A 13,373-nucleotide genomic window follows, 5' to 3' on the forward strand; every position below is an offset into this window, starting at 1 on the left:
CTGGAAGGCAGGGACTGCACCGACCGAGGGCGTCGTGGCGCTGTGCCCGCTGTTGACGTCATCTCCCGGAGCCAGTCGGCCAGCGATGGCCCTCGGCCGTTGGACGTCATCTTTCCGCGCGAGGGGCCGAACCAACAGTGGCGGCTGTTGGGATGTCGGGGCGGAGCCCAGACCCGCCGGGAGACGAGGGAGGGTCGGACGGAGGTGAAGAGGCGGGGCCGGGGCGGAGCTGGCCGTCCCGGCGAGGGCGGGGCCGCGGATGGGCTTCGGACTGCTCTTCTTTGAGGAGGGAGCCGCAACTGGTCGCTTCAGTCTGGGCGTCGGGAGACAGCGGTATCAGCGCCATGAATGAGGCGGAAGGACTGCGGCAGCGCCGGCCCGTGCGGGCTCAGGTCATCACTGAGGACAGCCAGGCGCAGGAGGCCAAGCAGGGCAGGTAGAGGTCCAGTCGCCTCGGCCCAGTGTCCTCCGGCTCCCCTGACTCCCCTTCCTGGCCGGGACGTTGGATGGGGTGGGCTCTGTGGTCCCAAGTCCAGGCTTGGAGGCTTGGGTTTGCATGCATGAGTATGTACCTATATGTCTGTCTGTCTGTGTGTGTGCATGGGCATGTGCATGCATGCATGCATGTGCTTGCGTGTGTGAGCTCAGAATGCGTCTGCCCTGTTCGTCGCTCCATCTTTTCCTGAAGCTCCGGCTTCCCAGGATTTTAGCAGCCCCTGAGTGTGGATTCTGTCACCCAGATCTCCTCCTCCTTATCCACCTCTCTGTCCTTTGGCTTTGCTGTCATCACCTGATCTCACTCACCTGGCCTCTGGCTAGACACACCTGTCCCCAGGCTTTTCCCTAGCCTTGTGCCTTTAAACACCTAATTTTCAATTCAGTCCGATGAGCATTAATTAATAGAAGACCTAGGCTTTGCGTTAAATGACTACAAATTAATGGGGGTAATGATAGGTGAGGAACACACGCACAAAAGTAAGTATGGAAAGAGGGGAAATTGCTACAAAAATTTGAGGAGAAACAGGTCACTTCTGGCGTGGTAGTAAGAATTCAATTTTATAATTTATTAAGCACTTACATAGGTTCTTTTTTTCCATTTTATTTTTTATCACATAAGTTCTTGATATGTGTTTGGTGAGTTGAATCTAATTAGGTGTGGAAGTACACATACAACAATAAATATTAAATGAAAGAGGGGGCAAAGGAGAGCCCTGGCAAAATGCTATGAGAAATTTGAAGAGGCAGAGATTACTTAAAAAAAAGTTTTGCTTTTTGAAAAATTATTATGATCTTAACAAACATAAACCAGACATGAACATTTACATATACAAAGGACAGAAAAAGAGGATTTTATATAAGACCTTGAATCTTTGTTATGTATAATTTGAGTTTTTTTTAAAAAAGTATATATTATATTTAATGATAACACTGCCCTACTTGTCTGTGTTCCCTTCTGAATTTTGAGAGATCACCTTTTGAGGGGATTTGGGTGGAAGGTGGTGTGAATCACAGATTGGTGATGCTTCAACCTGAATTAGGCCTTGATTTCAACAGGTAGAGATAATGATGCGTGTGTAGAAGTCCAACCTAGGTTTGGATTTGGGCCACATACAAGGGCATGGGGGTGGAAAAGGGCAGTGTAAGAATGAAGGAATGAGGAATAGTCTATTTTGACTGAAACAAAGCAGATAGAGAGAAGTAGTATGAATAAGGTTGGAAATGTAGGTTGCAGCCAGATTGTAAATATCTACAAATGCCAAAACCAGCAGTTTTTACTGTTTTACTAGGCTTTGGGAAGGTACTCAGGTTTTTGAAGAAAAGAATGATGTGATTATAGCACTGTATTGATAAAAATACTTGCAGTAGTTTGAAGGGCAGATTGAAGAGTGGATATCTTGGAGTCAGGAGGACTAATTAGTTAGAAGGGTTGTACAACAGCTTAGTTAAGAAGAGTTGAAGGCCTAAAATTGAGATGTTGTGGTGACAATGAAAAAAATAGGGAGTGATTCAATAGATGTTGCAGAGGCCACCTCTTGTGCCTGGAAAATACATGTTCCTCAGTTCTGCCTTTTAGAATCCCTAACCTCCTTCAAGGATTAGATCAAATACCACCCCTTTCAGTAGGTTTTTTCTGATCTTCTCCTCTGTATTCTGAAGTTCCTTTGTGTATATATTTTGTATTTGCTTATCTATATGTCCTATAGAAAAGGAGCTCTTTGAGGGCAGGAACTATTTCATCTTTGCCTTTGTGTCTGTAGGGTCTAGCACAGTACCTTGCCCTTCGTGTTGACTTTTGATAGTGCTTGCTGAATTGAATTGAAGGTAGAGTTTATAAGACTTTACAACTGAGGGAAGGTTAGCAAATGTGAATCCTATTAGAAGCCTGAGTGACAGGGGGGGTGATGGTGTCATTAGTCGAAATAGAAATGTTAGGGGCAGTTTTTTTGGGGGGGTTGCAAGATAAATTCAGTTTTGGACAGGCATTTTAGGCACAGGCAGTATAACCACTAGGCAGTTAGAATATGGGATTAAAGCTCTAGGGAGGGTTTAGGGGTGGAGGTATTGGTTTGAGTCATCTGCATAGAAGTGATAATTGATACTATGGTAGTGGAGGTGAAATTGCCAAGAGAGATGATGTAGAAAGAGAGAAGGCCAAGAATAGAACCTTCAGGAGACACTCAGGAGTTAAGGGGCAGAAGAAAGATGAAAATCCAACAAAGGAGAAGGAAGGAGTGGTCAGAGAGGTAAGAGAAAAACTATGAGTGAATTGTTGTGGAAGCCAAGAGAACAGAGTGTATCCAGAGGAGGGAGCAATCGGAAATATCAAAGTGCTGCAGAAAGGTCAAGGAGATTGAGAATGACATCAGAATGCTGCAGAGAAAGGTAAAAAGAATGAAGGCATGCTCTGTCCTTGGCTAGGGCTCCTCTGACCCCACCTTTAAGAGAACTTAGGTAGGCACTTGATCCCAATGTTGTTTTTAAATTTAAAGCTTTTATCTAAAACTCCATCACAATTTAATTAAGGGAAATCTCCACAACCCCCTGTGGGTATATAGATATCCACCCAGGTATATAATGTGATATAGCACATAATGAACTAAATGCAAGAAGGACTGTCTAATAGGCTTTTATATGCATTGTTTATGAGAACATTTTAGGGATAGGTTTTTTTTTTTTAGCAGGTGGGAGAGGTTAATGAGTGATATCCTCATTGGCTCTGATTCTAGAAAATTAAGTTTTGGGAGAATACCTTGTAATGACCCTTGACTTGTGAGGAGAACAGTGAATATGGTGTAGTGGTATAAGAATATTTCTTAAGGGTCAGAAGACCTGCATTGAATTCCAGATCATACAGTTACTAGTAATAAGTCATTGGATAAATCATGTAACTTCTCTGAGCCTCAGTTCCTTCATTTGTAAGAGGAGCATAATAATACTTACACAATGTGTCTTAGAGGTTTTTGAGGAAAGTGCTTTGTAAATGTTAAAGTGTGTGATATTTTAAGAATCCTGTGCTTTGTGATGTATAATCATATGATTTAGAACTGGAAAGATAATCTGGTCCAATTTGCACATTTATAGGGAAAACTGAGGTTCAGAGATGTAAAGTGACATTGCCTAAACCATTGCTCAAGGAAAAACTAGGATTAGAACCTGGGTCCTTTGACTACAAATCCAGTGATAGGGCTTGTTTGAGACCCTCAAAGTATATATTCAGTATATCCTAGTGATATTTTTTATCACTATATTGCATATCATTTATCATCTTTACTAGCATTTATTGCTAGCCTGTCAGTGTAGTTATAGAAAATGACAATAATAATAAATTGTTATTGTTCAATTGTGTCCAAGTTTCATGACCCCATTTGAGATTTTCTTGGCAAAGATACTGGAGTGTTTTGCTAGTTCCTTCTCTAGTTCGTTTTATAAATGAAGAAACTGAGGCAGACAGGGCTAAGTGACTTGCTGAGGGTGTGTCTGAATGTCTGAGGCTAGATTTGAACTCAGGTCTTTTTGACTCCAGGCCTGGCATCTATCCATTAGCTGCCCTAATACACTGTCATAGCTCTTTACAATTTAAGAAGGCTTTCACTTCCATTGTCTCATTTAATCCTCACCAACTGTTAGATAATCAGGGCAAACACAATACCCGTTTTGTAACTGAGGAACAGGCTCCATGAAATTGTGTGATTTGCCTAAAGTCACACAGCTAGTAAGTTGTATCTTTAAATGCTAAATCTAGTTAGTTCTCTTTCTCATAAACCAATGACTTCTCCATAGAAAATTCCAATGAACTCAGTAATCTATAGCAACAAATGTAAAAAAGATTTACTCATAAACATTTAAAATAGAAAGATGAAAGAAATGCACATTTTAGTTTTTTTTTTTTTTATCAGGTATCTTTTATTGCTTGGAGAACTGCAGTGGGGGGGCTAAACCTAATTCTGAGATCTCTCTTCATACTCCTGTCACTGGGGCAGAAAGGGAATGGAGGGAGGGGAAGGTTACATTTTTATTGTAGAGTTAATTAAATTATTCTTACATTTTTCTTTTGGGATTTACTCTTTATATTTGTTTAAACCGAATGAATGGAATCATATCCTGTAGCCTCATCATAAATGTACTTTGTAGTGATTGAGTTGCTTTTATAGATTTCCTAACTTTTTTTTAATCACTCATTGTTGCCACTCTGTTCTTGTATTTGTCTCCTTTCCTTCTTATTCTTAAATGCATAGACTGTATAAATTTTTATGTATCAGTCTTGATCTTCTCTAATGTAACACCTGGATGAGGACACATTAGTGACGGCCATGAGTTCACAGGAAAAATCAGTTAAGGGCCACATACTTATTATCTGTTTATCTACCTTTTTAGAGAGATTCTTTTAATATATACATAACATCATGACTGTTAAGATTCTATCATTCACATTACTGATGCTGTTGTCTGAGAGTTTTATCCTAAATAGTTAATTTTAGGGGCTTTTCATTTTTTTCTGATTATTCTCTTTAGCTACCTCGGAAGTCAAGTCCTATAAAATAACAAAATGAAATAAAGAAGGAAAGCAATGTCCAAAATCAAGGAAAAGAGTAGCAATAGGAACATATTGACACTTAAGAATAGGCTTTTGTTGGGATGTAAGATGTGCTAAACAGAATCAATTATATTAATCCATAAAAGTACATATTCAAAAGAATACAGTAGGAGAATTATAGATCTCAGAACTGCATGAGACCCCAGATTGTTGGTGAAATATCATTATATCAGTTTTACAGATGAGGTGTATCCTAAGTTTAAGTGGCTAAGTGATTTGCCCGTGGTTTACTCAGTAAGTGGTGGAATGAAAAAAAAATTAATCTTAATGAAAATTCAAGGAAACACTTTAGTAAAAGTTTTCTTTAATGGACATAGAAGTTGAACAGTGTTAGGTAAGCCCGTATATAAAGCTATTATATTTGCTGTTGTAGCTTTAAATTATTATATTTGCTTTATAGCTTTAAATATCTGTGATGTGTGATGGAGAATGATCTGGTCTTTAATCCCTTTAATTCAATGTGGAATGTGTCTAATTCAATGTGTAAAATCAGTAACAGAAGCTTGCTGGCATATAAATGATAGCTTGTTATTACCCTGTATCTTTTATACCCAAGTGCTTTGTAAACTTAATTGACAATAAAAATTGTGTACACCGTGAAACCATTCTCATTTGAAACACAGTTGCATCTAGGAAGAGAATGCAACTATGTAATAGTATGCAGCAACCTTTTATTACTATTTAGGAGAGAAAGTGAAGGATGAATCAAGTTGTTGAATATTAAGTTAAAAATCCAATAGCTTTCTACTCTTCCCTTCAAGTAAATTTCCTAAATATCTTCTTCCTACCCCACCCTTTATCCCAAATAGGTTTTGTTGTTGTTGTTACTGTTATTTTTATTAGCTTTGTAAATGAACAGTGTGGAATGAATAGTCTAGAGCACTGAGATAAGTCAAGAGATCAGGGCTTTCTTTCAAACTTGGCCACTTGTTGAGTGAAACTGAATCACTTAATTTTTTTTTTCCCTAAAATTTCTTATCCATAAAATGTAAATAATATTTTCTAGTATGCTCCTAAGTTTAATGTCATTTAAGAACTGTGGTGGCAAATTTAAATTGTAAGTCATTTCTTTCTAGATTTTCTTGCTATTTGATATTTACGGGTAGTTCTAACTCCAGTGATTACGTTGATCTTTGTTATAGTTAATTGTCCTGATCCAGGAAAACTGTCAGGTTTATTCATTTCTCCCCTCAGAGTTTCTATGATGCTACACAGGTCTTTTCTAGTCAAATAAAACCATATTTCTTAGTCCATAGGAGGATGGCAAAAAGCGTTTCTGTTCAATTCAGTGTCGGTGGGATAATAATGATAATAGTTGACATTTATATAGTACTTTAAGGTTTACTTAGTGCTTTATATATATACTCTTATTTGATCCTTATAACAACTTTGTGCTATGAAATATCTATAGATATTATTTACAGTTTATACAAGTGGATATTGAAACTCAGTTGTGTATTGCCCTTGGTCAGAAGTGAGACTCCAAACAACCTAGATCTTCTTGATTCTGAGTACAGTACCATTTCCGACCATGCTGCCACTGCCTTTTAATTTGGCTTGTAGAACTTTCTGTATGAGTCCACAGAAAATCTTGTAGGTCAGGGCTGAGCTCTCAATAATTGGCAGATCCAAGTACATCATCATGATTGTTTACTTACTCTTAGCCAATATATGAACTATTTAGTTTATATTTTTTTGGTAAGGGATAGAGGGACTACTTGAGGAGATTGAAGACAGAATGTTTTCTCTAATCTCATGAGGTACCTAAAAGGCAAGGTACCAGTTTTCCTGGCCTGGACATGTCTGCACAAGTTAGGAAGGAAAAACATTATGAAATTGTTCAACCATTTTGTTAGTAAAAATTACATAGTCTTTAGTTTCAACAAATCAACTGCATGCTACAAGATGGAAAACAGTTATAAGCCCAATATGAGCCCATGGTGTTACTCAACTGCCAAAAAAAGCTAATACAATTTTAGGCTTTGTTAATAAATGCATAACTTCTAGACCCAGGAAGATAACAATCCTTCTCTATGTATTTGTCAGGGAATAGCTCTGTTGTTCAATTCTGGATGCTACATTTTAAGAGGGGGGATTGATTGACAAATTGGAACCTATCCAGATGAGGTTAATCAACATGTTGAAAGATCTGGGAACCATGTGGTATTAGGAAAGTTTGAAGGAAGTAGAGTTATTTAGCTTGGAAAAGAGAAAACTTTGGCAGGGAAGAAGAAGGAACTGTGATAACTATCTTCACATATTTGAAGGCAATATACAGTTGGATTTCTTGTGTATTCTTTCAAAGGGCAGAAATGGGTATAAGTTACAAGGGGGCAGATTTTGACTCAGTATCAGAAAGAAATTTCCAACAACTGAAGATGTGCAAAATGGAATGAGGTTTTTGTTTGGTTTTTTTTTTTTTTTTTTTGGTGATCTAGGGAGTTTCTTGTTACTAAATATTCAAGAAGAGTATAAATTACTATTGGGGTATTACAGTGAAATTCCTATATAGTGAAGGGGATTGGACTAAATGATGTCTAAGACCTTTTCCATTTATAGAGTCCATGATTTTATAGATATGTTATGGTCAAAATCCTGTGTTTGATAGCATAATGGCTGGCTATTATTAAAAAATGTTTTGACTGGTTAAGATAACCATTGCTGGTATTGGCTAACTTAACACTATTGACAACATTTTTTTGCATTGATTGTAATCAGCATGTTGTGTGAGATGGTAACCAAATAACATTAAGCAAAATACTTTAATGTATTCTTTGAGGGTTAAATGAACCAAATGCGTATCGGTAAATGTTTAACAATTGATTCCCCCCCCAAAAAAATGTACTCATGACACACTTTTAAGTGTAATCTGCATTATTAACATTTTCTTTGTCACTTTCTTAAATCTAGACAATTAATACAATGATAAATCAAACCCTGATTTGTAGTGTTTGCTAATTTCTGAGATGTAAATGGTTTAAAAATTTTAACATTTGGCTCTTGTACCAGTTTCAGCTGGCTCCAGCACCCTCTGGTTAAAACCAAATTTTTCCTAAGATAAGTGCAATATGGTTAATAGAGGTAACTTTATTAGTGATCTAGGAATGCACCTGAGGAAAATAAACCTTAACATATGTATTGAAGGCCATCTCCATGTGTGCTACATGTGATGGCTTCTCTTATATTATAGAGAAGGTGTAGGGCTTCCACTACACATAGAAACAGTGAATCTCCCTTTTCTTCTCAATAAAACATGAACTGATCAGTTTGTGAATTTGTTAAAGGTTAAGACAGTTAGGGTGGTGAAAGATTTCCTTATGAGGGGTTAGATTTTCACAATTATTGCCTGGGGACCTCTTTCAACACATGGTGTTGTTCAGTCTGTTGCATCAGCTTTAGTTTTAACGTCTGAAAAATTCCAGTGGGACCATATGATGATGAGTATATTCTTGAAAACATCCTTGTGTTTAATCTTCAAAATAAGCAAATTAATGCTTCCACTCTTGAACTTAGAGTATATTAACTACTTTTTGTTAGGGTCACACTATAAAAAAAAATTGGGACTTCATATTTCTGCTTTTACTTAACTTTATTATGTTTGATATTCATATTCAGTAAAAAGGATTCAGGTAGCTTTTATTTAAATTTTTTTTTGAATTAATTCAATTTTCCCCCATCTCCCCCATATGAATAGAATTATTAAATTTTGTCTGGCTAGGAATAGAGGCAAAAATGAAAGTCTCTACCCTTAAGGCCCTTATATGGGGGAGACAATATATATATACATACATATAAAAATATATATGTATATACATATGATACATATATAACATATGTATACAAAAATACACAAACTATACTCATGGCAAGTTTTTTTGATGGAGGTGGAGTGAGAGAAGGGCACTAGCAACTGGGAGAGAGTGAGGAAGGTCTTTTGTAGGACAGGATTCTTAACCATTTTTGAGTCATGGACCCCTTTGGCAGTCTGGTGAAACCTATGGATACTTTCTCAGAATAATGTTTATTTGTATCAAATGAAATACAAAGGATCACAAAAGAAATCAATTATATTGAAACACAGTTATCTAAATTTTTTTTTTTTAAAAATCATCCCGGGGGCAGCTAGGTGGTGCAGTGGATAGAACACTGTCTCTAAAGTCAGGAGGACCTGAGTTCAAATCCAGCCCCAAACCAACCACTTGACACTTACTAGCTATGTGACCCTGGGCAAGTCACTTAACCCCAATTGCCTTAAAAAAAAAAAAAAGAAAAAGAAAAAAAGAAAAAAATCATCCTAGAGCTCCGGCCTTGGAGTCAGGAGGACCTGAGTTCAAATCCGATCCCAGACACTTGACACGTATTAGCTGTGTGACCCTGGGCAAGTCACTTAACCCCAATGGCCTCACCAAAAAGCAAAAAAAAAAAAAATTACCGAGGTTAAGATTCTCTTGTGTAGAAAATATTTCTTGAACAGTCTTCAAGGAAGCAAAAGGTTTTAAGAGGAAGAGGTGAGGTGGGAGTGCTTTCTAGGGACGGGGGTCAGAGAGCTGGGACAGAGATATGGAGATGGGAGATGTAGTCCACACATGTAAAGAACAGCAAGGAGGCCAGTCTGAGTAGACCACAGACTTTGGGAAGGGGAATAATATATAATAAGTTTGGAGAGGTACATTGACAGGTCATGAAGATCTCTGAAAGCTAAACAGAGGAGCTTGTATTTGATCCGAGAAGCAACAGGGAGTCATTGGAGTTTATTGAGCAGGATGATTGACATACTTAAGGGCACGTTAGACTCACCCTTAGGAAAATCATTTTGGTAACTTCGTGGAAGATGGATTGGAAAGGGGAGAGCCTTGAGAGACCAGTTAGGAAGTTATAGCAGTATAGTAGTATGTGTTCATGTGTTAGCATCAACACAGCTAAAACACCAGTGCTTCTTTAGACACAGACAGCCTCTCAGTATTTAGCATACAAAATGTTGTGCTTATGAGCCATATTTGAGAAATTTTAGAGTATTTAAATTTTTTTTTTGTTTTTACCTGTATTTCCCAATGTATCCTTCCCATTTCCTCATCCTAGAGAGCTATTGCCTATAAGATACAATAAAAAAAGAGGGAAAAAAAGTCCTACAAAATCAACATATTGAAAAAAATCTGACAATATGTGGAGTGTCCTACACTTATAGTCTTCCACTATGATAACAAATTTCATCCTTAAAATAGGTATGTTAGTCTTTCCTTTTAAATCTGCTGTGATGGGCAAATGGGATTGGGAATCTGGAATAAGACTAATCAGTTTTCCCTTTTTTCCCATGTAGTTGAGCAAAATCCCCTAATTTCTTTTTATTTGTTTTTATTCTCACTACTGTGGGGTGTATTGATAAGGCTATAAAAACAGTATGATTTGGAGCAGTTGAAACTATAGGCGTGGAAATAATAACTTGAGCAGGTCCTTTGTCTTGAAGCATTTTGAACTCAGGTTTTTAATGGTGACTAGGTGGAGGAGAGGTGGATAGAGTAGTAGGCCTGGACTTAGGAAGACATAAATTCAAATGCAGCCTAAAGCTTCTTGGTAGCTGTCTGTCTGTCAGTTTTCTCAGTTGTAATATGAGGATCATAATAGCACCTACCCCCCAGGATTAAAGCATGTAGCATAGTGCCTGGCACATGGTAGGCCCTTAATAAATGCTTGTTCCCTTCTTTCCCCTTTTCTTTTTCTTATTTGACCCTTTCCCCACATTCTTTCTTCCAAAGCAGTAAAGCTAAAGCCAATAACTGTCTGGCATATACCAGGAATTTAGTGCTTCTAGCACTTGGAAGAAACAAAAAACTAACATGTTTGCTGGAAAAAGGCAAAGCATGCTGGAAGGGGAGGGGCAATAGTATTAAACTTTAACACAAGTAGCAAAAGCAAATAGCCACTTGTGATGAAATGAGGTGAGAGGCTTTTCTGCTCCTGATCTCTCAACAGGAATGAAATGGTGTTTAAAGAGATCTGTAATGCTGCTTTCATAGTCTGTTGATTGCGTTTATGTATTTTATTTTTTGCAGCACTTACAGCAGTAGAGTTTTCCAGATGACCTTTATGATGCTAGCAGTGTCCCTTACCATTCCCTTGCTTGGGGCAATAACTCTGCTGAATTGCCCCATTGATCCTCAGCCACTCAGGTGAGTTGTATTCATAATTCCCCATGATGATTTTCTAAAGATAATATAATGAAGCCATTATTCCTTTAGGGTGAAAGAGAAGGATGAAGCAAATCTATAATTAATGGTAAGTTATTATGAGATAGAACATATTTTTTGGTGTTTAGATGATTTTTTAAAAAAATTCTTAAGTGCCAAAAGTGGTTTAGGGTACCATATAGAATGTATCTATGTATAATGATCTGATTTCTGCCATATAAGAACATCTTTAAGCAGAACTTAAATGGCTTAAATTTGAAAAACAGACTTTGTTCTTAAGTAGGAATAAAGCTGTACACAAAAGAAATTAGCTTTAACTTGTCTTATTTAAAGTCTACTATGCATCCATGGAATATTTTTACATGTGATTAGTGTTCTACTTTTTCTTAGACATTTGCTAAAAATGCTAATACAATCCAGATTTAGCCAATAGATGTATAATGCCAAAAGCAAATAGTTCAACTGTGCTTTACTCTAGTCAAACTATTTCTTTGATCAAATTATTTCTTGAGTAGTATTTCCAGTTTTGGGTACAACAAACTGAAATGTGTCCAGAGTAGAGTGGTGGTGGTGGTGGGATGGGGATTATGTTATATGAGAAATGATCAAATAACTGGGGATGTTTGACCAGAAAAAGAAAAGATTTGGGAGTATTGGGGGTGGAGGTGGAGCATGGTAGCAGTCATCATATATTTCAAGGGCTGTCATGTGGAAGGAGTAGGTTGATGCTGTATATGTTATTCCAGAGGTCAGAACTAAGATCAGCAAGTAAAAAAGTTATAGAAAGGCAGATTTCTACATAGACTGTAAGGAAAAACTTTCTGACAATTTAGGCTATCCCAACAATAGAATAGTTTTCTTTTTTAGGTAGGAAGTTCTACTTCATGTTCTATGTTATAGAAGACTATCTCTTCAGTTATAGGGGAAAGTCTTGCAAGAGGTGGGAGGATGAATTAGATGAATTTGAAGGCCCTTTTCAACACTTAACATTCTTTTGCCTCTTTTAGAAAATTTAAAGTAATACAAACTCTTAGGCTGGTGATTTTTCTGCATGTAGATGGCAAAAGTATTTCACATAAAATAATGGTTGGTATTGCTTATGGTATTTGATACCATAAACTCTAACCATAACTTTTCTGTAGGTAGCTGATTTTTGAAGAGATGTCTCTAAGCATATTCCTGTCCGGTAGAAATGAATGTGTGTAACAGAATATATGTAACAATTTTCTATTAATCAGCAAAACACTGTTATTACATATAATCCCTACTTCATATGCTAAATAGATGTGAACTAATAGTAATAAAATCCTACTTCATATGCTAAATAGATGTGAACTAATAGTAATAAAACAATGAGATGGTTTTAGGACAGATTTTAAAATAATTTTTAATTTAACCTTAGAAAAATGTTTGAAATTTTGTTGCAGTTTCTATTTTATATTTCCTCCATGCTATAGGTGTATGTAATTAGGGCTAGAGAGTCAACAGAAAAATAAGGATAACAAGGACTTATTAAGGTAAATTTAGGGCAAGAACAAGAGAGAATGAGATTAATAGTTAAAGCAGTTGGTAGAAAGTCAATAAAAATTTGTACTTTCACTTGTAGCAACTATAGTGCATCTGACAGTTGATGTTATGTCAACTTTGAATCAGTATTGCCTATGTGCAGCAGTCCTGCTTTTAAGCTTCATTTAAATGGGTATAATTGGAACATTTTCTTTATAGGTGTTCAGAGAAGCTTTTTATGTGTCACAGAGTAATTAAATTAATTTCAACACACAATAACTGCCTGATATGAGCAAGACATTGTGGTAGTTAATGGGAGGTGCTATTTCCTACTTTGGCCAAATCATTAAATCTCTGTGGACCTCAACTTTCCTCACCAGTAAAATGAAGAGGTTGGATAAAATAGTCTCAAAGGTCTCCTTAATTAGAAATCTTATGAAAAGATTTGGTCCCACCTTCAGAGATCTTACAATCTAGTAGGATATCTAGTAAGATAGATACTACTTTTACACAAATAAGTGTGATAGACTAAGTACCTGGGAGAATTATAAACAAAAGAATGTCAGTAATCTGAAGGAGGAAGAGAT

The 13,373-nt window shown here is 36.9% G+C and overlaps 1 protein-coding gene across 2 annotated transcripts in view; it reads left to right on the forward strand.

Annotated features, from left to right (window-relative positions):
* The first annotated feature begins 264 nt into the window (after nt 1-264).
* APMAP (adipocyte plasma membrane associated protein) overlaps nt 265-13,373 on the forward strand; it is a 32,489-nt gene continuing 19,380 nt past the window's right edge. Inside the window, exons 1-2 of one of the 2 annotated variants that reach the window (XM_027853871.1) lie at nt 265-436; nt 11,146-11,262. In XM_027853871.1, the coding sequence (XP_027709672.1) occupies nt 345-436; nt 11,146-11,262 (209 nt within the window). In that variant the 5' untranslated portion in view covers nt 265-344. Of the gene's footprint in view, nt 437-469; nt 565-11,145; nt 11,263-13,373 lie in introns of those variants that run through there. The other variant, XM_027853872.1, reaches the window with a different exon arrangement.

Source organism: Vombatus ursinus, unplaced genomic scaffold (assembly GCF_900497805.2).
Source record: "Vombatus ursinus unplaced genomic scaffold, bare-nosed wombat genome assembly UNPS02010219.1, whole genome shotgun sequence".
NCBI lineage: Eukaryota > Metazoa > Chordata > Mammalia > Diprotodontia > Vombatidae > Vombatus > Vombatus ursinus.